Genomic DNA, 25,680 nt, shown 5'->3' on the forward strand with positions numbered 1-25,680 from the left:
GATGAGTCTCGATTTCTGTTGAGACATTCAGATGGTAGAGTCAGAATTTGGCGTAAACAGAATGAGAACATGGATCCATCATGCCTTGTTACCACTGTGCAGGCTGGTGGTGGTGGTGTAATGGTGTGGGGGATGTTTTCTTGGCACACTTTAGGCCCCTTAGTGCCAATTGGGCATCGTTTAAATGCCACGGCCTACCTGAGCATTGTTTCTGACCATGTCCATCCCTTTATGACCACCATGTACCCATCCTCTGATGGCTACTTCCAGCAGGATAATGCACCATGTCACAAAGGTCGAATCATTTCAAATTGGTTTCTTGAACATGACAATGAGTTCACTGTACTAAACTGGCCCCCACAGTCACCAGATCTCAACCCAATAGAGCATCTTTGGGATGTGGTGGAACGGGAGCTTTGTGCCCTGGATGTGCATCCCACAAATCTCCATCAACTGCAAGATGCTATCCTATCAATACGGGCCAACATTTCTAAAGAATGCTTTCAGCACCTTGTTGAATCAATGCCACGTAGAATTAAGGCAGTTCTGAAGGCGAAAGGGGGTCAAACACAGTATTAGTATGGTGTTCCTAATAATCCTTTAGGTGAGTGTATATACCACTCATTATTAACTTGGGAGTTATTATGATTAGATATCCATTGTTTTAATGTAAACTATCACACATAAAACACTATGACTGATAAACAAAGAGATACATTGTATTTTTTGTAGAATGATGTCGGGATCACTCTTCAATTTGATATACCTGGCTATCTAATTGGCTGAAGTTAATGTTTGTTAGAAGACACCACTGCACTGCCAGGGAAGATAACGTGGGCTGCAACCTAATAAACTCGTCAGAAAAGCAGTGAACTTTGGAATGTTGGAACACTGACAAAACTGCGAGGAATAAAGAGCCCCATTTAAGAACTGGGGCAAAGTTGGTCTCTGTGATTATACAACAAATGGACAGCTATTGAGTGAGTTTTATAATGGTCCGTCTTAAAACGATGCAATATTACTTTCATGTAGGTATTATTTTTGCGGAAGATTTTGGGGAAATTGTTGTAGTTTTGCAATATTACTAAACAAAAACAGACAGCATGGCATCCAAAAGGTATTCACCAGTTTATAAGGCAACACCCATCCCAACCAAATGGAATGAAAGAAGCATCCAACATAAGGGAAATAGCTTAATTTTCCAAATATTGTAACTTTACATTTCCTTAATGTTGGAGTGGATTTGCATTTTCATAATTTCTTCCTTATTTGTTCTCGCATAATGGGATCAACATGCAATTCTTACAGAAATGTACATTTTTGCATAGTTCCCTTTGTTCAGTCTTTATTTTTGAAATGTACAAATCCCATTGGATATTTTTTTATTGAATGTGTTTAATCCAAACCGCAGATACATTGTTTTTTCATCATTCTGTACTTCCTTTCTTTGCATTGTTAACCACAGTTATAGACCACCACCATAAAAAATTGTCTAAAATTATACATAGAAACTCACAATTAATCACATTTCATTTTTAGTAAATAAAATAAGCAATAATTATCCTTTACAAAATAGTAGAAATTGTTCATCATTGTGTTTAGACTAAGATGTTTTATTTGTTTATTTTAATTTGCGTTTTTCCTATGGCTCAATGTAAGAACTGTCACCTAAGACATTATCTACACAACAGTGCTCTTCAGGGCATACTGAATAACTTGAACTACTGCAAAATAACCCCTTATTCTTCTCGGGCTGTAGAAATGTGTTTCCTATTGTTACCAAACCACTCACCAGGTGTGAGCTTCTGTCTTAGAATCATTTTAGATATGGGATGGCCTGGTGAACTGATCCACCATCTCACGAGTGCCTGAATACTGGTACAGTCATACACCCTATCCATACTTCCTAAATTACACATCAATCATACATTCCACAACATTAATTGTCCATTGTCTGATATAAAGGAGGTATTCAGCAAGCTCATTTTCACAGCTTGATGGTATTTGAAAGAATAGAGGCATGAATCTCCTCAGTCATTGGTACATAGCTCTTCTTGCTTTCATCCAGGAAGTAGAGGGGATCCTGAACAAGAACAGGATTGAAGCCCTCTTCTACTAGTTTCACTTTCATCTGTTTGAATGTCCCAGTAACCTCCAGGGCGTTCTGGAATGGAAGAAAAATGTGGCCATAGACATAAATGTATTTAGAAAATCTGGAACCTGAAAGCATTATCAAAACTGCTGCTATGTATTTTGTGCCCACTAGGTGGGATCATCTGCACAACTCTTACTATAAAAAATATTTGACTGAAATCACAGTGCTCTTAAAGGACTAGCAATGATTTAAAAAAACAAATGTCTGTTTTTTGTTTTTTCAGAATGTATGATTTTCAATTGTATTTTAGAAAAAATGCATTACATAAACGTGAAAATCTTGTGAAGTTTGCATTTTTTGTTTATAGTTGATAGAAACAAGTAGAACAATTCTGCATTACCTGAACTCTTACAAAACGTGGTCTTGCATAACTTGGTATGTAGTTGACAATATGGCTATATATTTTGTCACACTCAAATTGTTTTTCCTTCTTTAATGTAACAGAAGCCATTCCTATTCTTCCTTCATGCCCTTGGGGATAAAGCATACAGAGTTATTTATTTTGTCTCTAAATCAAATATATACTTGACATTAGATGTCTAGACATCATATATGATCTAAAGGCAAGGCTCAGGAAACAATAAAGCAAACTTATAGTGAAAAGATGGAAGTTTCTTATACAGTGCACAAACACAAAACAGAAATACAGAAAACCAAATAAAAACCTAGCTCCTCTCGAGCCTAACTAAACTGCTGCTCAGGGTCCCTCTCTACACATATAACTAAGAATAAACACAAACACAATCATCCATACACAGTCTATAATCTGTAATCAATCCAAAGTTCAAAAGCAATGTCCCATTACCATTTTCAATGCTGTCTCTCTTTCATTCATTCACTCTAACACAACCCTCCTCCCAGGCTTGCTTCCTGCCTTCCCAACAACAGGAAGGGGATCGCTTCTCTGTTTTATAGAGGCAGGGAGCCAGTCACAGTGGGAACAGCAGGTCAGCTGTTCCGCCAGTAATTTCCCTCCCACGGGGTCTGGGGAAGGTAGTTCGGGGTGGATACTCTCTGCGCCACCCATTGTGGCATCACAATATATACATATATATTTGCTGGCAGCAAAGAATGTTGTATGCACAAGAAATCTGTTTCCCCATTACCCAGTCTCCTCTCAGTGCCTCCTCACTGCTTGCCTATTTTGACAAATCCTTCAGATTCTAAGATCCATCTCTTTGTCTTGCAAACCTGTAAAGTGTTGCCATCAGGACTGCACTATTCAACATCAACATCTGCATCAGTCGCACTATAATTTTGCTTCACATTGTGTTGTTTTCTACATTATTTAACAAATAGAATCTGCAATGTAAAACTTTTAAAAAGATTCATTTAAGTTTAGACTGTAGATACTTTCAATGGATACATAGATAACAAGAATCTTTAAAAAAGGCTTTTTTGGGGGTGGGTCAGATGAAATGCGTTTTTACCTTGTACTTTAACTCCATATACATTGGCTTCTTCAATACAGTCCACCATTGTAAAGACATCAGCAACCTCTGTTGTGGCCACATTCTCACCTTTCCACCTGCAAGGAAATGAAATGGACAAAAAGTTGAGGTTAAATGGACTCTGCATTGTGTTCTCATAGTAACAGTGATGCTGCATAGTCTGGCACAAGGAGAACTAATTATTATTATTATTAATAATAATAATAATAATAATAATAATAATAATAATAATGTGAAATGGCTGGTAGAGTTGTGTTTTGCAGTTTGGCTTCATAGCTGTCTTAACTGCTGGTTCTTATGCATTCTTGTGCATTGGTTTGGCATTCTTTACAGCGTTTCAGTATTTTGTTCATTTTATTTTGGTGTGGATTAAAGTAAAGGTGTTACGATGGCTGTCTTGGGATTTGACAGGGATGGGTATAAGTCTCTACCTGAAGGTGTCTCCAACCCTGTCTTGAAAATAGATGAAGTTGTCCTGGTCAATCCTTAGCAAGTCTCCACTATTGTAATACAGGTCTCCTTTCATAAAGACATCCCTCAATCTCTTCTTGTCCGTTTGCTGTTGGTTTTTGGCATATCCAGCAAAAGGAGCAATTTTGGTGATCTTTGATACTAAAAGACCAGTCTCACCTATAAAAGAGGTACAAACATATGTTCATTCATATGTTTTCTTTATTTACTTAGTTATAATTATTTGTAGTTAATTGAATAATGAGGGAACAAGGTTAATTAAAATTTATGATTTATATTAATTACAAGTTACTTAAAAAATAAAGTGAATGCTATCTGTAGTTGGGAAACATATATTTCATAAAAAATATATAATTGTAAAATCACCTTTGGCAGCTTCCACACAAAACCCTCTGGAATCCCTCACTGGCTCTTCTCTCTCAATGTCATATTTAAGCAGAGAATATGGGAATAGTTTCTACAGCAGAATTGTAAAACAGTATTAAGTGGTAATCAGAAAAACACATTTTCCTGAAAACAACAACAACAACAAAACTACAGTCCATCCAATGTTCCCCATTCCCCATGTATGCATTTGAAGTCTCACCCTTTGTACAAAGTTAACCCGTCCAATGGCACCAATCTTCCCTACGTAGTTCACAAAGCCAATATTCGCTTCAGTGGCTCCATAAAACTCAGTGATTCGAATGTCTCCAAACCTTTTCAGGAAGTCTTTCCAAACATCTGCCCTGAGACCATTGCCAATTGCAATTCTCACTTTGTGATCTCGGTCATTGTCTCTCTGCAGAGGGGGAAAAACAAGTTTGATGATGCATATGGAGAATAAATGCATTATTATTGCAATAATAAATGCATGACTGTCTGGCTTACATACAGCTAATAGGTGCAGATCATATATATTTATATTTATATATATATATATATATATTATTATTATTATTTCTTGGCAGATGCCCTTATCCAGGGCGACTTACAACATAAGTGCAATACAAAGTTATATATATATAGTTAGGTTCAAAAATATTTGGACAGTGATGCAATTGTAATCTTTTTGGCTCTGTACACCTCCACAATGGATTTGATGTGGAAGGATATTTTAAGTGTAGACTGTCATCTTTAATTTGAGGGTAGTTACATCCAAATTGGTTGAACGGTTTAGGAATTACACCCATTTTTAGATGTGGTTCCCCAAATTTTAGGGGCTCAAAAGTATTTGGACAAACTAACAAAATCTTGAATAAAATTGTGAGTTTCAATACTTGGTTGCAAATCCTCTGCAGTCAATGACTGCCTGAAGTCTGGAACCCATAGACTTCACCAGATGCTGGGTTTCTTCCCTGGTGATGCTCTGCCAGGCCTGCACTGCAGCTGTCTTTAGTTCCTGCTTGTTCTTGGGGCGTTTTGCCTTAGAAATCAAAACAAACCAATCACAGAGATAGCAAAAACATTAGGTGTGGCCAAATCAACTGTTTGGTATATTTTTAAAAAGAAAGAACGCACCAAAAGGCCCAGAAGACCACGGAAAACAACTGTGTTGGATGACAGAAGAATTATTTCCCTGGTGAAGAAAAACCCCTTCACAAGAGCTGGCCATATCAAGAACACCCTCCAGGAGGTAGACGCATCTGTGTCAAAGTCAACAATCAAGAGAAGACTTCACCAGAGTAAATACAGAGCGTTTACCACAAGATGGAAACAGGAAACAGGAAGACCAGATTAGAGTTTGCCAAAAAACATCTAAAGACCCCTGTACAGTTCTGGAACAACATCCTATGGACAGATGAGACAAAGATCAACTTATACCAGAATGATGGGAAGAGAAGAGTGTGGAGAAGGGAAGGAACTGCTCATGATCCGAAGCATACCACCTCATCTGTGAAGCATGTTATGGCATGGGCATGTATGGCTGCCAAGGGAACTGGTTCCCTTGTATTTATTGATGATGTGACTGCTGACAAAAGCAGCAGGATGAATACTGAGGTGTTTAGGACAATATTATCTGCTCAGATTCAGCCAAATGCTTCAAAACTCATTGGACGGCGCTTCACAGTGTAGACGGACAATGACTCAAAGCATACAGCGAAAGCAACCCAACACTTTTTTAAGGTGAAGAAGTGGAATGTTCTGCAATGGCCAAGTCAATCACCTGACCTGAATCCAATTGAGCAGCATTTCACTTGCTGAATGCAAAACTGAAGGCAAAACGCCCCAAGAACAAGGAGGAACTAAAAACAGCTGCAGTGCAGGTGAAGTCTATGGGTTCCAGACTTCAGGCAAAGGATTTGCAACCAAGTATTGAAACTCACAATTTTATTCATGATTTTGTTAGTTTGTCCTAATCCTTTTGAGCCCCTAAAATATGGGGAACCACATCTAAAAATGGGTGTAATTCCTACACCGTTCACCCAATTTGGATGTAACTACCCTCAAATTAAAGATGAAAGTCTACACTTAAAGCACATATCCTTTCAAATCCATTGTGGAGGTGTACAGAGCCAAAAAGATGAAAATTGCATCACTGTCCAAATATGTTTGAACCTAACTGTATATATGGCATCTCAACAGAGTCTACATTTATACAAAATATTCTGTACCAGTGTAAATCTAATTTTAATCTAAATCCCAGTGCCAGCATGTTTCTTTAGTTCTATTCTGAGGGGTTAGTTTTCCTAAATTAAGCAGGTGTGGGACTCTACCCATTTATGCAACTGAAGCTGTTAAAACTGACAAGCAAAACGTTTTAACAGTGTACAGTAGAAATAAAATCACAGAAATCAAGAGTAACAGGAAAAAAAAGTTGATTATTGTTTATTCCAGGGCACTGTGTCTTCATCTCAAAAAGGATTGTGCTAAAAAAATAAACAAACAAATAAAATAAAGAATAATAAAATATTACTACTACTGACACTGCTAATTACACCCCCACTTCCTACCCCTATAGTGTAATTAAGTGCTTTTACTTAGTTTAAAGTTGCTGTTATAACATATGAAAAGGCCTGTCACTCCATAATATTTGGTTTCTCTGCCCCTGTCCATGTAATTCCAAGTAAGGTCCAGTGTTTGTTCCAGGAAGAGAACAGTTTGGGGACACTAAACTGTACTTTCCTTTGGCTGTGAGAGCAAGAGATCACATGCTGCATGATTGGAGATTTGATCCCTTCTGATGATTCAGGCAGATACAGTTTCAGTGGCCAAAGAAAGAGTTTTTAACATGCACTGAACATCTCTCCAAATGCCAAACAGCCATAAAGTGGAGTGGTAGTATATCTAATTCATACATGCACTGCTCTACAGTATGTATAAATAGAAATGTCACATACTATAGCGTGTGTGTGTTTGTGTTTTTTTTTTTAACTGCCTCCTCAAGTTCATAACACATCATGTAAGGTTTGGGAAACTGCCTATAACTTGACACAAAACAAAACAGAGGCTCTCTTGCAGAATATCAAGTTTCAAACCAGTGCATGTTTGTTTTTTAAAAGCTCAGATTAGTAAATGAAGTTCAGGTGTTAATCTTCCTCTTTCCTTTTTACAGAAGCTGTATTCAGAACTGCACTCATCAGTCATGCACAATTAGTCAGTGTTCTTCTTAAACAGGCCACCAAAAGATTAATTTTTAAGATAAAGTTAAACCCCAGTGATAGGTTTGATAATCTCCTAAAGTGTTACAGTGTGAAAGAATCTCAGAACAGATAATGTATGCCAAGGAGCACTGTCAGCTGTTGCCATTTAACTAGCTGCACCACTTGAGTAGGCAATTCATGCAGACAAGATAGGGATAACTGGGGCCAAAAACAAGGTCAGTGACATTTACAATTTACAGTGACATCTGCTAAGTTGTTTACGTATCTGAAACATTTGCATGACTGATCAACTACTTATTTGACTAAAAACACAAAGCATAATCAGAGAGGCATCAAATGATCGTTGCAATAATTGTTTGAATTTAAGAATTGGTTCTATTAAACAGTTTACGTTTTTTGGGACTTGCAGTGCTTGCAGTAAGACAGTGGCCTGCACTATCTGATGGAGATTTCTTAAAATTAAATCATCGCAAATCATAATCTCATAGATATGCATGCACTGTTCTTCATTAACAAACTGTTTTTTATAAAGAGTTAAAGAAGAAAATTACCTTTGGCGTGTTGCACAGGTAGCGCATCACCTCTCCAATGTACTGAATCACTGTGACATTGTGCTTCCTGCAGTCATCCCAGAATTGAGAGGCTGAAAACTTTTGCCTCAAAATTATGGTTGAACCTGTTGGAAATGATTGGTCCACAATGAATTAACATGCTATGCATACACACCATTGGAAATGCAAAGCTTCTCAATCCATACCAAAACACTCTGTCAATAAGTGACCAAGTGAGGCTGATTAGAAATGACCCTTTCCCCACTTGGAGGGGAAAAAAAGGACAACCATTCCCCCCCTTCCGCATTGGCTGCTGTTGTGAAGGAGACTAGTAAGGCACCATTTCGATACACAAAGGATTCTTTCATTTACATTATGATTGGAACTTAATACTTCTGAAACACTGAGTAAAGTGTTCGAACAGAACTCTGCTAAGGAATAAGAGGAACACTGAGCCGTTGTTGCTTAACTCCTTTGCCAATAGCAACAGATGTAAGCACATTATCAACAGCCTTGGGTATGAGAAAACCTGATAAAGCTGTGAAAACATAGGGGTCTGTCAAACCAGTTCGCAGTGCAGGTTTGTACCTAGCATTGAACGCCTACAACAGCATGCATAATGATCACATTCTCCCAGCTCTCATTTCACTCAATATCCTGAAGAAAAACAATATCGAATGACTGGTTAATTTTGGGATTATTACTATTGTGGCTGTGTGACTGATTTTTTTCCTTGTCATAGAATTGTATAATTATTGAACTGCAGCTCACAAATCTATTTTTGGAAAGTGATGGTACATCCATCCACTCTAATGTAACCCAGGTTAAAGGCAAGCTCTGTATACTTCATTCTGTTCATTTCAAGCTTACAGAAGCACTGCTCCACATTACGCTGTAGGTAAACCAATAGCAAATTAAGAAAGTAAGTAAATGGTTGAAGAAAGATAGGACGACACCTGTTTCAATTGAGCCAATGAATCCGATTAAGAATCCAGCACTGTGATACAGGGGCAAGTTTAGGTAGATCACATCTCCTGATTTCACTCCGACGGATGATAACACGGTTGCCACTGCCAGCAAACGCTCCTGGTTCAAAACTGCAGCCTTTGGCAGACCTTTAATCACCAAAAACAAAGAGAAAAACATCTGATTGGTAAACGAGAGCTTCACTAGCACTCAATACTTGTATCCACCTCAAGCTTAGAGACATAGAAAAAATTGAACCTTCCGTAGATTCATAGTAGCCCACATTATTGTAAAACAGCAATAGATAACATGTTAAATATGATAGTTGCTTACTAAAATTATTAGGTGTTAGATGTACTTTCTGTGAATGTTAAATGAAGAGCACCTCTCTCAGTATTTCTTCCAATTATAAATATTGGATTTATAGTATCAAGCTGAAAATTTGGGAACAAATGTGGATAGTATCCTTGGATCACTTAGTTACTAATGGACACCAAACAAGCACGATGAGTTCAATGGCCTCCTCTCGTTTGTAAACTTATTTACACGCTTATGTTCTAACATTGCAATCAGTATAACTGAATACCTAGTTCATTTGTTTTATACTCTGAATCCAGAGAATACTTATATGCATCTTTTCCACTGAAATAAATAAAAACACTTATCCTAGTGAGTATTTCTGTAATTTGCTGTAATGTAATTGAGAAGGAATTTTTAAAACCCGAAAAAGAGTGGATTGTGATATTTATAAGTTAAAATAATGCAAACATCCTGTGTGAATGCATTAGTCATTATTACATTCTTAATTTAGATGTTTACTCTTATCTGAACTGTAGTTATTAACTTACCAGTCGTTCCAGATGTGTAGATGTAAACAGCTGGGCTTTTAATGGTAATTTTTGATCTCACAGATTGTGGTAGAGGCTGCTCAGAGGCTTCATTAATCTTGTCCACAAAAGATTCAATGCCGGGTGTGTTACACTGTGCACTGATGATAAACACAGATACCCTCTTCTCTCTGAGGGAAGGTAGCACATCCTCCACGGCATCTTTCAGCTCTGGAAAAATAGGAAGCGCAGGAAAACAAATGTGTAATTCAATAACTGGGGCCCGCTGCGAGATGCATTATGATTTACCATGCACAACTACAACTTCCATGTTGCATTTCAAATACATTAAACAAATAAATGAATGTGCTGTGAGATTTATTGTATTTTTCGACCTGTTGATTTACATTGACGTGCCGGGGATTTATATTTATATTCTGGCAATGCCTTCTTGTTTATTAACCTGCATTACACTATATGAAAAACACAAAGGGGCTGTAGATCACAAGTTTCCCATTTTGGGAACTGGGTATGAAGCGCTAGTCAATTGAGTAAGGGGTCACACTTTGCAATAATGGGCCCCAATTCTTGATGCATAGATGTATGAATCCCGCATGCACTCCATTTGAGATACATAACAAGGTTAAGGTCATGGTTAGTTGGGGCTTATACGTGTGATCAACATCAGAAGTACAGGAGACATTCATATGTTATTAACGAGGCATGTAAACATTCATTCATTATGCATTGGTTCTCATTATCCTAAACTGTTACCCAGTAAGTCTTATACAAAGTCAGTGTAGATTAACAGGCCACGATAAACTAATAACACCGGTTTGTGTTATTATTACAAAATGCCCATGATACTTTCTTTACATTTTTGTAAACTAAAGGTTACTGCTGAAGCAATAGTATGCTCTCCTGATAGTTACAACAAGCAAGCTAATGAAAATTAATAACAGGGCTGTGATAGGGGTCCACAAGAGCGAAGTATCCGATCTAAATACAACCACTTCAATACTGTTACTGTTGTAGTATAACATGTATTTGTTTTTTATCCCCAATGCAACACGAATAAAGTTGATGAAAAATGTTACATTTTGCAGTAGTTAGATGCGTCCTTGTTAAACCAATAAATAAACCAAGGTCGCTACTTACCTGCAGCTGCTATTAGAACTTTTGCATTACAACAACCAAAGCAATGCAACAAGGATTTTGCTCTGATATTGTAATTAAGCAGTGCAGCCGGGCACCCTAGTTTAGCCAGAGCCAGCCAGGTGAAAAGAAACGCAGGCTCGTTTCCCATATATAATGCCACCGTGTCTCCCGCCTTCAGACCAGCATGCGTCTGTAAAGCCCTGGCAAACCTATTGCTCCTTTCATCCGATTCCTTGTAAGAATATGTCTTATTCTCAAACACGATAAAGGGTTTATCAGGATGCTTATGTACCTGCTCCAAAAACCTATTCAAAACCAAAAACACAGGTTTTCTTCTTCCACGCATGACAAATCTTGTCATAATCCGTACTAAATTCGCCATGTAGAGGCAATCTTGCACAAAGTAAGGGAAAAGAGACTGCAGAAGAAGTGGCACAATAGCCACTCCGGCTACCACTGCAATGAAAATGTGCATATTTAAGGTAAGTGCACCAACTTGTTTCAGGAAAAAGTCAGATGAATCTTCCAATTCTAGAAAATTGTAAAACCGAGCATTTCTACAGAACTCTGCCTTATGCAGTCTTTCCACGGTTAACTGCAGGGGATGCTCGTTAGTCTGACAACCCTCTGTTTGAAGTAAAGGCGGAGCATAGGTCCAGTTCATGGTTCATGTAGCGCGGATCTCCACAGTTCCTAACAATCCCATTGGCGGAGCAGCGCAGATCTGCGCATCACTGCGGAAATCTGCGCTACACGAACGCGACCTTTGTGTTTGCTGGAGATGTTTGCACTCCTTGCAGTTCAGGTTGTGCAATGATTTGCAAGTTCCAGTTTTCTCTGCGCTTTGGAGACGACCTGCAGTAAATAGTCTAATGGATAGGATTTAATCAATCGGTTACACCATGTGGACAGTTTAATAACACTTACATTTTGTTTTTTGTTACATTTGATCTGAACTGTGTGTGTATAGCATGTCAGATATCTGTAATGAATGTGCACTACATAAAGTGAGCATGGATTGTTGTCAACAAATACAGCTGCTCCCACACGAGCATGGTTTCATTTCCCATTCCTTGTATTGTGAAATACCCAGACAGTCAGATGAATTTCACTGTTAATTTTTTGTAATAATAAACTCGGAATCGACCTTGTTTTAAAACTTTTGTAACACGTTTTTGTTTTTAAAAAACACCCACACACACAACTGTTCAACGAGTCTTGTTGGAAAATAACAGCCTAAGTTGGTTACCCATTGTAATGTATAACTATGTATAGTGATGTGGCAACCCTTTGTAGTGAGTGTAGGCCTATGTAGTAAATTATATGTTAGTGTCTTTAAAAAAAGAATAGTGATATTAATTTTTAAAAAGTGTGTATTTGATAAATTAGTCTGCTAAATGACATAACAATAATTACATAATTAAAATGATAATAATTAGGTTTACTGGTCATTTTATTCTGTTTAATATGTCTGTGTCTGGTTCCATATTCAGAAAAAAAATGCATGTAGAGAGAAAAGATTAAAGATTGAATTTTTGTTGAAGATTTGCAGAGCAATTGTTTGGTGCTGTGAAGAAAAAAGACTCCATAAGAAAAATAAAGTTTATTCAAAAGACTGTACCTTTGAGACATTAGCTGAATTTAATTTTCTATTTGTACAGCTCAGGATATATAACTGTAACTAATAAAATTAGGGGTTGCTTCTCACCTCCACACCTTCAAAATGGGGACTACAATGTTCAGGTAAATCTGTCCTTTAAGGAGCTTTTATGTGCATAGAAAGGACATTATTTTACATGAATTAAATTATGCCGTTAACAGGAGTAGTAATACAATTTTCTCTCTCTCGCTCTCTTTTTTAATGTGTCTTCAGTATACATATACATGCTAAAAAAACAACTAAAGCACCAGTTGTTCCTCTCTAGGTCACCACATTACTCCAAGTCAAAGTTTTTTTAACCCTCCTTTTTTATCTGCTTTTTATCTTGGTTTCTGACAGGCATGTTTATGTCTTTGGGAAAAAACACCCAGGACAAAAATATTTGTATTCCTGTCCTGTATGGCAGTAAAACCCATTTTTATGAAGTGATCACCAAAAATGTTTCCTTTGTTTTTTATAATTAAAACAGCAAAATAACTGTATTGGTACTTAGAGGTTCTTAGGCATTGTTACGATAATATGGATTGCGAACTAATTAGTTTCTAGTTTGTTCTGTGGAATGGTTTGAATGGACTTTGATTAGACAACACACGTGTTGCAACTGTGTACGTGTTGTAAGTTCTGTCACATTGTTTGACTTAATGGTACTTTTTTCACAGTCACATTTATGCTAACTGTTTAATTACATATTTATTTAAATGTCTATCAATGCCCTTACACTTACCTTGAGTACTGGCACTGTGCCATGGATGTGTTTTCAGTGGGAGTATTTTACATGAAGGCTGCTGCAGCGTAAAAAATTTATACACTTTGTTGCAAATGTAGACATAAATGCTCTTCCAGGTTTCTCTTCATCACTGTGTTCTTCACTAACTCAAATAATGTGTCTGTGGTTCTGTAATTATTCCTTTTTTTGTTTTTCCTAATTATAATTCTGAAGATAGTTGGAGATAGAACTTACCCAGATATAAGTCACATTGTGACCTCTTGTCCAGTAACATTTTTGTTTTGTTGCTTTATCAAGTTATTTGTTCTTTGAGATATGAAGTTGCAAAATCACTGCATGTATTCTATACTCCTGACATTGTCCTTCAATTGGTTTTAAATAAATTACATAAGAAAGTCCATATGCAGCACCATCAAGCCCATATACTATTCTTCAACATCTCCAATGCAACCTTGCATTACAATGAACTTTAAACACAAATCTGTAATTTACATTATAGTTACTAAAGCTGTGTCTGTGATGCAATTATTGTGAACCACACATTGTGATTTGCATTGCAGATACAAATGCAGTCAAATAAAAACTATTTTTCATGTGTTTTAGTCTCAGGGAGTGACTGATAAGAATGTGCTGCTGATAGCCAAGCTATCGTCTTTCATGGTGCATTAAAACTTAGTCACGTAGCTCCAAACTGTTTATAGCAGCCAATACAAAGTGTCGGGAGGGTATATAAAGGGGCAGAATACCCCAATTGCGTTTTATATCCTGTGAAGTAAGAGATCAGGCGTCGTCAGCTGCGAGAGTTTCCACATTCCTGGTAACATCAGGGCCGAGGAAAATGCTGCGAGTCAGGTGTCTGAGAGGAGGTAGCAGAGGTGCTGAGGCGGCTCACTTGATTGGAGCTATGGTTAGTATTTATTTCATGTCTAATTCACATTCATATTGGAAAAGAAGAAAAAAGAAGAAGAAACAAGCCGTGTTCGTATTTATTTATTCAAAATGCATACATCGCTTGAAGTTCTAGTTTAGTGCTAAGAGAGAAAACTGCAGGAACCCTTTAAAACTTTAATGTCCCCGATGTTAACACCTTTTTTAATATGTATTGAAAAAAGTGTACAATTAGCTGTAGAAATAACATAAATAATACTAGTACAACAATAAAAAGTTGAAAGAATAAAATACATATTTAATGTTTTCCTTAATCTTGTAGTAAATGTACCGATTATTGTGTTTTTAACTGTTTTTCGCCACCTAGTGTGACATGCATATGCGGAGGGAAAAAAAAAACAGAAAATAATGACATTGGTTTTATTCCTTATTGCATTTTTCATTTTTAAATAGTAGGTTGCTGTCCGTAACAGATGATTTCTGCAAACTCAGTGACACAAACCCAGTAGCCCTGAAACTCAATATAGGTCTCTTGAATACTATCTTATCGTGTACTAGTGGACCTTGACATGAAATGAGAACTCTTATCGAGTAGTTTCCATTCCTTTGAAAGAAGACTTAAAATTTTAATTTAACAATTAATATTACATAAAACAATGTACTCATTGCAAATATCTTCAGTCATGGGTTGGGATTAAAATCACACAAACAAAGAAGAAATACTCGGTTTTTACAGATTTCGGTGGGACGTCTGGCCAAAATGCTACAATGACAGTCGAGTTTTAAAGACATTTATAATGCATGATATTAGAAAATAAATAAAAATACCACAATAATAAAATGACATACAACGGTGAAGTTTGTCTGTTTTTATTTGTTGGATTGCTGAATTCATTTCGTGTGGTTGGGGAGAAAACACAAAGCACACTTCACATCTTACAATATTGATTTTTCCCTTGGTCAGCTTGGCAGAGCTGTGACGGGGTGGGTGCAGAAAGCATTCCAGAGCACCAAGACCTCAGCTGCGGCTGTCCTGCCAAATATAGCAGAAGAGGAGACTGTTTCAAAGTCTACCGGACCCTTACATCAGGAATGTCCGGTCAGTTCTTACAACGAGTGGGACCCCCTAGAAGAAGTTATTGTGGGAAGAGCCGAGAATGCCCAAGTACCCGACTTTACAGTGGAAGTTAAGGTAAACCGCACGTGTTTCAGTGCTTTGCTCCTATCAGGGATTTAACATATTTAAGGGGGAAATGGAAACGACATACATTATCCACAAAACATGATTTCTAAGTTGAATGCATAAACTCTGCACATAAGCAGACAGTTTATAACTCCAAAGTGCAATACATAGAATCAGATTGTTGTGTATGCGCTGTGTATTCTACACCTTAAATCATTGTGTCAGTATCCCTTAGACCATTGTCTTCTCTTTACAAAAACATACATTCTAAAAAACGAACTTAATCAGAGTCACTCATGCAAATACATTTAGAAAAACTTGGAAAGAAAACAGTATTTCAAAGTTTTCGATGCAATTGGGCGTTTCTATTTTTTTTTTCCTCACAAGATTATGTTTTTTTGTCCCAGGCTAACACCTATGAGAAGTACTGGCCATTTTACCAGAAGCATGGCGGTCAGAGCTTTCCTGAGGATCACTTGAAGAAGGCCGTTACTGAGATAGAGGAAATGTGCAATATTCTACGTCTGGAGGGAGTTACTGTCAGGAGACCAGAACCCATTGACTGGTCTGTTGTCTATAAAACCCCTGACTTTACATCCACAGGTAGGCTAGCAAATTTGATCATTGAGCCTGTTTTTGACAGCAGTTTTAATTCCACTCCTCTTAACAGCCAAAAGCACCACAATGCAGTTCTGCAATCCACCATCCTCAAAAAAACAGGTTTCAAGAAAAATCCAATTATTATTTGCTTTTAAACTAAAAATAATTGCAATATGTTCATGGTGTCTGCTATGCCAGTAGTCTTGTCTTCAAGCTCTGTGCTCTCTTGGTGTTAGGGACTATTGAAGGCAATTATTAAATGGGGTTATTAAATAACTTGTCACTTCTGAAAATTACTTGAAGCTGATTACATTTTTATTTTTAAAGTGTTTTTTACACTACTTTCTTGTTTAACCTTATAACTTGTATCATCTTTCATAACCTTGCCCTGGTGTTACATAAGTTAGTCTTTTTAATCATTCTCCTTTGTTACTAATCAGTGTCTGCTGATGGAAAAGCGTCAGGTGGCTGAGGTCTCAGCTGCAGCAGGGGATCCATTCATCACTTAAAATAGTGTGACATCTAACCCCTCTCCCATGTGCCACAGACCATGCTGGCACCTCACTGCCACATTGTTTATCAACTGCTGGCGTCCACCCCCCTGCAGCTCCCTGACACAATCTCTAGTTTGAGTGTCGGTAGTGTGATCAACTGTGTCAGTTCTGTTCATATCAAAGACCTTTCATACCTGATTTCAGTCACTGTTTAAAACTCTTGTCCCTGATAGGCAAGTAGGTTTACTGCTACCACTTGAGATGAGTTTTCTTTTTAACGCATTGTAATTCGGTCTTACTTTTCATTATTCTTGGTTTGTGTAATTGTTAAAAGAAACTTGTTAGCCACCAGATATCTTTGTATAAATCATGTTTTGTATACTTGGTCTATTTTCATCTACTACATATTTTTTCAGTGCAACTTCAATATCTTAGCCGTGTCTCATGTCTTGCTGTCAATTCGCACAGGTATGTATGCTGCCATGCCGAGAGACATCCTCCTTATTGTGGGGAATGAGATCATTGAAGCCCCGATGGCCTGGCGATCTCGCTTCTTTGAATACAGAGCTTACCGGCCTCTCATTAAAGAATACTTCAAACAAGGTGCAAAGTGGACTACTGCTCCGAAACCAACCATGGCCAATGATTTATACGACCAGGTAAACATCTTCCCATTCTAACATTCATCAACAAAGCAATGTGCATGTAGAGGGAACTGTATAATCATATCAGTCAACTCCCACTCAACAAATAGACATGGTCAGTGACCTCTACACAGATTAAAACTCAGGCATTTGCTTTGCTTATCAGGAAATAGGGAAAAGTCATGTTATGTGAAATCACTTAGGGAGAAGGGGCCTTATTTAAATGACAAAATGGGAAAGGTGCAGGAATTTCTCACTTTATTGCCACATAACTAAAACAGAGTAGGCCGGCATTGGGGTATAAACATCAAACCACACAATTAACACTTCCACACGCTCTAAGTTTGGTATAGGACTTTCGTGTAGATCCCTCACAATGCATTTTTATAATGTTTTCATGTTGCAGGAATACCCTATCCGCACCGTAGAAGACAGGCATAAACTGGCTGCTGAAGGGAAGTTTGTCACCACGGAATATGAGCCGTGCTTCGATGCTGCAGACTTCATTCGAGCTGGACGTGATATCTTTGTACAAAGGAGTCAGGTGAGAGTTGTAGGAACCTTGCACATTGCCTATGACGGGACCTTGTAAACCCAGTCCTGAGGACACCAGTGTTTGCTGGTTTTCCATTGTGGTTGACTCCTCACTTAAGTAACTGAACCCTTTGTTAAATAATTTGCTTATGTAGATCTTTTTAGCTTCTTGCAAGTCACAGAAAGACAGCTGTTGGCAGTGTAGGGTTGTAAATCCACCCTTAGCCTACAAATTAGAAAGGATAGTTCCCGCCTTCTGTTTCATTGATAGTGAGTTTCAGTTGCCTGTGTAGCAGTCAATTCAATGCTTCTAGTGTTCCCTTGAACAGCTGTATTAAGCCTCCCCACCTGTGCCATGTCAATAATTTCTGTGATATTTGTTCAGTGTAGACATCTGTTTTTTCCTCATCATGTGATTCATTGCCCAGCTGGTCCAGCCCATCATTATTTCTGTCCAGTCTCTTCTGGGTTTCATTCTGGCTTGTCCCTCAGCCTCGCACCTCCATGCTCCTTTCATTCACCTCTACGGTCCTCTAGGACTATGGCAAGCATAAAGTCTCAGCAATCATCAGGAGCTGTCCAATGTGCTATATGGTGACCGGCTTCCATTGCACTCTGAAATACTGTCTGCTCCAATCCATGTGTTTTACCAGCAGGAAAAGGCAGTAAAGTGTCTGAAGTCTGCCTGTTTTATGCCTTTGCCTTGTTCCAATTCTGTTAGCAGTACTCACTGCAGGTGACTTGAATCAATCAATCAATTTTTATTTGTATAGCGCCCTTCGCAGAGTAGCCACAGAGTGCTTTACAGACTGGAAAACGTGCAACAAACGTACAGCAAAATAAAATAATACATAAATACAATAAAGTAAAATAAATATAGACCTGTAAACATTTTACATGAAATAAATAAATAAACCATTTAGGCATGGAGGAGAGAAAAACCAAAAACTCCTATGGATGGCATGTAGGAGAAAATTAATCTCTGGGGGTCCACGGCTTTGGGCCTAGGCCTAATGGTTGCCTCCCCTCCAGGCAGTATAGTTATTACAGCAGCATGGAGATCAGAAAGTTCTTTATCGGTACTGCTGGCTGTGGTCTTCCCTCTGGAGGAAGCCTCTCGCCGGCCATCAGGGGTGGGGGGGTTGGACCATCAACAGCCTTTGGGGGCAATGGCTCGTCAGACATTGGGTGTGGATGCCCCGTTGGCCCTCTGTGGTGGGGTGCTCCGGAGGAGGGTTGTGCCAAGTTAGACTTCCATGGTGGGGAGACGAGGTGCCTCATCGGACCCTAAGAGGGGGCTGTTGCTGGAAGACAAGAAGGCAGTTGTGCTCAGATACTGGTCATGCAGTGCAGGAATTTTCCAAAGACAGTTATGCATTACATGTCCATGGCACACCGGGGGCACTATGGGCTAGAAAAACAGAGACTAAACAGATGAGTCTTCAGCTGTGATTTAAAGGCTAAGACAGAGGGGGCATCTCTTATATTGGCTGGAAGATCGTTCCACAGTTTCAGGACCCTATAACTGAATGTTCTACCACCTGCGGTTTTCTTGTGTATTTTAGGGACCACTAAGTAACCGGCTTCCTGGGATCACAATGGCCGACCTGGAGTGTATTCGATAAGGAGATCTTTTAAGTAGGGAGGTGCCAGTCCCTTAAGAGCTTTAAATGTTAATAAGAGCACTTTAAAGTCTATCCTGTAGCGCACGGGCAGCCAGTGAAGAGAAGCTAATACTGGAGTAATGTGATCATGTTTTTTTGTTTTAGTTAGAATTCTTGCAGCAGCATTTTGGACTAACTGAAGTGCAGAAATAGCTCTGTTTGTGCTGCCTGACAGAATGGCATTGCAGTAATCCAATCTAGATGTAACAAATGCGTGTATCAATTTCTCAGTGTCCTGTAACGAGAGGAATTGTCTTAGTCTAGCAATGTTTCTAAGCTGGAGGAAGGAAGATCTCGATACAAGATACAAATGATACAAATGTTGTTTACTATTAACTGGTATTGGTTCCATTAGGGTTTTAATGATGAACCTAGAAGTTGGGCAGCCTCCAGAGTGCAGGACTGTGTTGGGGGAGCAGCAACAATCAAATGAGCTGCAGATAGAAAAGAACATGCTGAATGCAGCTTTTTATTTTCCCCTCGGTTCACTGACTGCTTTATTCACCAACAAGAAGCACAGTGTTCATTCAAGCCTGAGTTTCAAATCCCATAATTACATAGTTTTATTTTTTTAAGAAATAATTAAAATTGCTCAATGGTTTTGAAATCCATCCACATTACCAGTATAAAGGAACATATATATATATATATATATATATATATATATATATATATATATTCATATACTGTGACACATCCGGGGGTTTCTCGGGTTTGTCAGGGAGTCGGGAAGAGCTTTCAGGGGAAATTCCAAATCCGTGATTCAGAAGTGAGGGCCGTTGCCGTGATCATAGTCCTCATCCAGTCCAGGTCAGAGCCTAATCAAATTCTCAAAAACAAACAGCGGTCAAACCGGGTAAACAATTAACAATACTCATCTTTCCTCACCGCTGGTCTCTCCTGCATTCGCCCTCTGATACAATGCAATGTGGGACTTACAGAAGGCGGTGTCTTTTTATGCAGTGAGAGGCATAGCAGTATGGCCAACCCAGGTGTGTGCACGTATCCAAGGGCACCATTTTTTCTATGGAATTTTCCCTTTACAGGTTGTTGTTATATCGCAACATCAACCAAGGGGAATCCAACATTTTCTTGTATGGTGGCTGTCCCATACCTGTGCCACAATATATCAAATCATGTTTCTTCAGGTTACAAACTACATGGGGATAGAGTGGATGCGCCGCCACCTTGCTCCGGACTACAGAGTGCACATAATTTCCTTCAAGGACCCCAATCCCATGCACATCGACGCCACCTTCAACATCATTGGACCAGGCTTAGTGCTGTCGAATCCGGATCGCCCGTGTCGCCAGGTGTGTGCTCTACTCTTCTGTCTTTGTAAAAGCTCTGCTGGGATCAAACCCATTGAGGTGTAGCATCTTGTTTACAAGGGTAGCCTGGAGAACGCCACAGATGTCACCCTTGACTAATGACTCATGTCTGTGGGAGGCTGCTGATGGTGGTGCTATAGATAGGATGGGCGCACGTACCTCTGGGCCTCTCCAGGGGACTACAGATCAACACATGCTTCAGATAAGGCTTTGATGTCTCTGTCTCTGTGAGTAACGTTATGGTCTTACTGTGTGTAGTCCATTGGCTAAATAAATGAATAATTTAATTAATATAAGATATACACCCACACTACCACCCCCACCACAGTCACAACCTTAGCATGATAGTACTGTCAGAAATAACTGAGAAAATAAACAACTTGACCTTGTGCAACACAGGGATTCTGTTAAACAACATGTGTTTTAACTGCTTTTTTAAACTGTCTTCATTGAGAAAAAATACTTTGGCTCATTTTGACTTTGAAATACTCTCATGGTTTGCGTTGTGACTCCCTCTAGTGGGAACATGATAAAAGTATAACCTTATTTGACCTTGCCTGTTTTCCCCATCTCTAACTGCCTTCTGTGAAATTTTCGTAGATCGATATGTTCAAGAGAGCTGGATGGAGCATCGTTCATCCCCCAACTCCATTAATTCCAGACGGTAAATGGCCAAATAGGAAATAAAAAAAACAATCACTCACAGATCAGTCTCAATATGGTAAAGTCAAAATACAATACAACTTCCATCCATTTTCAAGAACAACTTCATCCAGTACAGGATCATGGTGTGCAAGAGCCCAACCCAGGGGGCAAAAGGCATAATGCAGGGTACAGCCGGGATGGGATGCCAGGGCAGCATGTACATGCAACTACTGGGCAAATTACAGTAGCCAATCAACCTAAGCAATTTTTCTTTCGGTTTCGGGGGGAAACCCCGAGCGGAGCACCCGGCGTAAACAAACACAACTGCTAGCAGAACATGCAAACTCCACACAGACACACCCAGGCCCAGAATCAAACCTGGGTCCCTTGGACTGACTTTGAGGCAGCAGCCCCAACCACTGCCACAATGCTATCCACAACTACACTTTAAATACTGATGACAGACATTAACTCCGACCATTTTTACTTATATATTTGTATGCGATCTTGCCACCATTCACTAATTTCTGAGTGACGTTGTGTGTTTTTACAGACCACCCACTGTGGATGTCCTCCAAGTGGCTCTCGATGAACGTGTTGATGCTGGATGAAAAACGAGTCATGGTTGATTCCAATGAGACCAGCATTCAAAAGATGTTTGAAGGACTCGGTAAGCTCATTTTTATTTATTAAAAAAATATATATCATACAGTGAGGGAAAAAAGTATTTGATCCCCTGCTGATTTTGTACGTTTGCCCACTGACAAAGAAATGATCAGTCTATAATTTTAATGGTAGGTGTATTTTAGCAGTGAGAGACAGAATAACAACAAAAAAATCCAGAAAAACACATTTCAAAAAAGTTATAAATTGATTTGCATGTTAATGAGGGAAATAAGTATTTGACCCCTTCGACTTAGTACTTGGTGGCAAAACCCTTGTTGGCAATCACAGAGGTCAGACGTTTCTTGTAGTTGGCCACCAGGTTTGCACACATCTCAGGAGGGATTTTGTCCCACTACTCTTTGCAGATCCTCTCCAAGTCATTAAGGTTTCGAGGCTGACGTTTGGCAACTCGAACCTTCAGCTCCCTCCACAGATTTTCTATGGGATTAAGGTCTGGAGACTGGCTAGGCCACTCCAGGACCTTAATGTGCTTCTTCTTGAGCCACTCCTTTGTTGCCTTGGCTGTGTGTTTTGGGTAATTGTCATGCTGGAATACCCTACCACGACCCATTTTCAATTCCCTGGCTGAGGGAAGGAGGTTCTCACCCAAGATTTGACGGTACATGGCCCCGTCCATCGTCCCTTTGATGCGGCGCAGTTCTCCTGTCCCCTTAGCAGAAAAACACCCCCAAAGCATAATGTTTCCACCTCCATGTTTGACGGTGGGGATGGTGTTCTTGGGGTCATTCCTCCTCCTCCAAACACGGCGAGTTGAGTTGATGCCAAAGAGCTTGATTTTGGTCTCATCTGAAAACAACACTTTCACCCAGTTCTCCTCTGAATCATTCAGATGTTGGCAAACTTCAGACGGCCCTGTACATGTGCTTTCTTGAGCAGGGGGACCTTGCGGGTGCTGCAGGATTTCAGTCCTTCACGGCATAGTGTTTTACCAATTGTTTTCTTGGTGACAATGGTCCCAGCTGACTATGGTCATTAACAGGATCCTCCCTTGTAGTTCTGGGCTGATTCCTCACCGTTCTCATGATCATTGAAACTCCACGAGGTGAGATCTTGCATGGAGCCCCAGACCGAGGGAGACGGACAGTTATTTTGTGTTTCTTCCATTTGCGAATAATCGCACCAACTGTTGTCCCCTTCTCACCAAGCTGCTTGGCGATGGTCTTGTAGCCCATTCCAGCCTTGTGTAGGTCTACAATCTTGTCCCTGACATCCTTGGACAGCTCTTTGGTCTTGGCCATGGTGGAGAGTTTGGAATCTGATTGATTGATTGCTTCTGTGGACAGGTGTCTTTTATACAGGTAACGAGCTGAGATTAGGAGCACTCCCTTTAAGAGAGTGCTCCTAATCTCAGCTCGTTACCTGTATAAAAGACACCTGGGAGCCAGAAATCTTGCTGATTGATAGGGGATCAAATACTTATTTCCCTCATTAACATGCAAATCAATTTATAGCTTTTTTGAAATGCGTTTTTCTGTATTTTTTTGCTGTTATTCTGTCTCTCACTGTTAAAATACACCTACCATTAAAATTATAGACTGATCATTTCTTTGTCAGTGGGCAAACGTACAAAATCAGCAGGGGATCAAATACTTTTTCCCCCACTGTATATATATAATAATTAAAAAATAATAATAATAATGTGCAGTATTTGGATAGCCAAGTGGTATGGCCTGTTGTAATCTTACTTTTTAAAGTACTTGAAGATGAGGCAGAATGATAAAAATGATAAGACAAAATGAAAACATGAAAAGATATCTTTGATCGATTGTTCCTCTCCACAGGAATAAACACCATCAAGGTGAACATCCGTCACGCCAACTCTCTGGGAGGGGGCTTCCACTGCTGGACAAGTGATGTTCGTCGTCGTGGCACCCTGCAGTCTTACTTCAACTAGGCCTGTGAAACTGACTGTCTTCACTGAACTCCTATAGGGGGTTATAATATAAGCTACTGATTTTCAGTTAATTGCAATTCAATTAATTCTTGCGAAAGGCTTTGCTCTGATGCCATTCTACACAGCAGTGTATCACAGCACCACCCCCATATTAACAGCATTGTCTTCCTGTCTGGCTGCAGTGAAAACATCCATTCAGTCTGGTTTTTATTTGTATTTTCCATCACGATGGAGATTGTGAATTAGGCAGGGTATGTTTCAGGGTTGCTACTGGGTACAGAAATTGAACATTTAAAAAAATGTGTTCTACTTCTATTTCAAAGAAAAGCAAAAGATTAAAAAGTATTGTAAAAAAAAAAAGCTTCTTAAAAAGATAGGGCACATTGAAAGCTTTAACAGCTGGTCATTATTCATTGCTGACTCATTTACTCAGGTTTTTAAAAAAATATTTATTTTGACACGTATTTGTACTATTTTACAGTTTTTCTTCTACCTGTCCCCCTCTTTTGCTTCCATATTTTCCATATATTGTTAGAATTGTTTTTCTACTGATATCTAAGATTATTTTATATACATCTAAAACTACTGAATCTATCACATGCCAGTATTCTCATGTGTTGTGCCAGCTCCTCGCCAGCAAGAGCCCCCCCCATCCTGCTGTGCTTTTTTTCTGTTCTTTAATAATAAAATTATAAAAAACAAGGATTGAAGTGAACTCTAGAGACCTTTACCCACACCCTTAAGAAGTACATGAGTAACACAGGGTGTTTGAAATCAGCTCACTTCAGAGAAGAGGCTTCATAGTTCTTTGAAATTAACCATAATATTTCAATTAAAAGTGATCCAATTTTTTGTGTTGCTAGATTATTTTACGCTGCTTTGAAGTCTTAATATAAGGTGCTTATGCATATGTTGGTGCTTGTCCATATTTTATTTTATTTTATTTCTGAAATCCAGAAAGATTGTACAATATAACAGTCAATTTGATGCATCAAATTGGTAAAGTTATTATTATAAATAAATTAGTCATAAGTGAGTGGTAAATGATTGTTGACATCATGTCACTGTCACATGAAGTAACTCATATTCATAAATGAATATTTTATTAAACAAAGGCTTGATCACAGTAACATAAACCCCCCTTTTTATGTTCATATTTTGCATGCATTTTTTTTGTGTTAATAAAGGTTTATTGAAGTTATTTTATTTATTTTAATTTCTCCATGAATCATATACAATACAAATCAGAACACATTAATTTGTACATTACAGTACAATATTGCAAATTTGTGATGAAACACAATTCTTCTATTTCATTTAAGCACATAGTTTACAAGTGGCAAAATACATTTCTACAAACAAAAGTGGTAGTTGTGCACCTGCATTCAACTGAAGAGTTTGAATTTTGTGTACCTATATAATGAAGCTCTACTGAAATTATGTATATTTGTTTGATTAGGACAGCAATGATTTACAACTGTTTTGCTGAGTTATTTTGTCAGTAGTAGTTCTCACAGCTGTCATGCAGTACCCCATTCTTAGCATGTATATAAATATATAGACAGA

General features: G+C 38.6%; 2 protein-coding genes across 2 annotated transcripts; one reads left to right on the forward strand and one right to left on the reverse strand.

The window, feature by feature from the left end:
* Nucleotides 1–1,328: 1,328 nt before the first annotated feature.
* On the reverse strand, nt 1,329–11,840 carry LOC136748029 (long-chain fatty acid transport protein 2). The gene is made up of 10 exons (XM_066701445.1): nt 11,164–11,840; nt 10,027–10,236; nt 9,169–9,327; nt 8,213–8,337; nt 4,664–4,858; nt 4,444–4,534; nt 4,038–4,236; nt 3,586–3,683; nt 2,496–2,626; nt 1,329–2,164 (listed from the first exon to the last, which is right to left on the reverse strand). The coding sequence occupies exons 1-10, from the start codon at nt 11,825–11,827 to the stop codon at nt 1,988–1,990; spliced, it is 2,049 nt and encodes a 682-aa protein (XP_066557542.1). The 5' UTR covers nt 11,828–11,840; the 3' UTR covers nt 1,329–1,987.
* Nucleotides 11,841–14,287: 2,447 nt separating this feature from the next.
* On the forward strand, nt 14,288–25,315 carry gatm (glycine amidinotransferase (L-arginine:glycine amidinotransferase)). The gene is made up of 9 exons (XM_066701449.1): nt 14,288–14,457; nt 15,403–15,630; nt 16,029–16,224; nt 17,184–17,374; nt 17,766–17,903; nt 20,706–20,870; nt 21,489–21,552; nt 22,087–22,203; nt 24,002–25,315. The coding sequence occupies exons 1-9, from the start codon at nt 14,389–14,391 to the stop codon at nt 24,112–24,114; spliced, it is 1,281 nt and encodes a 426-aa protein (XP_066557546.1). The 5' UTR covers nt 14,288–14,388; the 3' UTR covers nt 24,115–25,315.
* The last annotated feature ends 365 nt before the right edge of the window (nt 25,316–25,680 follow it).

This window comes from Amia ocellicauda, chromosome 4 (assembly GCF_036373705.1).
Source record: "Amia ocellicauda isolate fAmiCal2 chromosome 4, fAmiCal2.hap1, whole genome shotgun sequence".
In the NCBI taxonomy this organism is placed as follows: domain Eukaryota; kingdom Metazoa; phylum Chordata; class Actinopteri; order Amiiformes; family Amiidae; genus Amia; species Amia ocellicauda.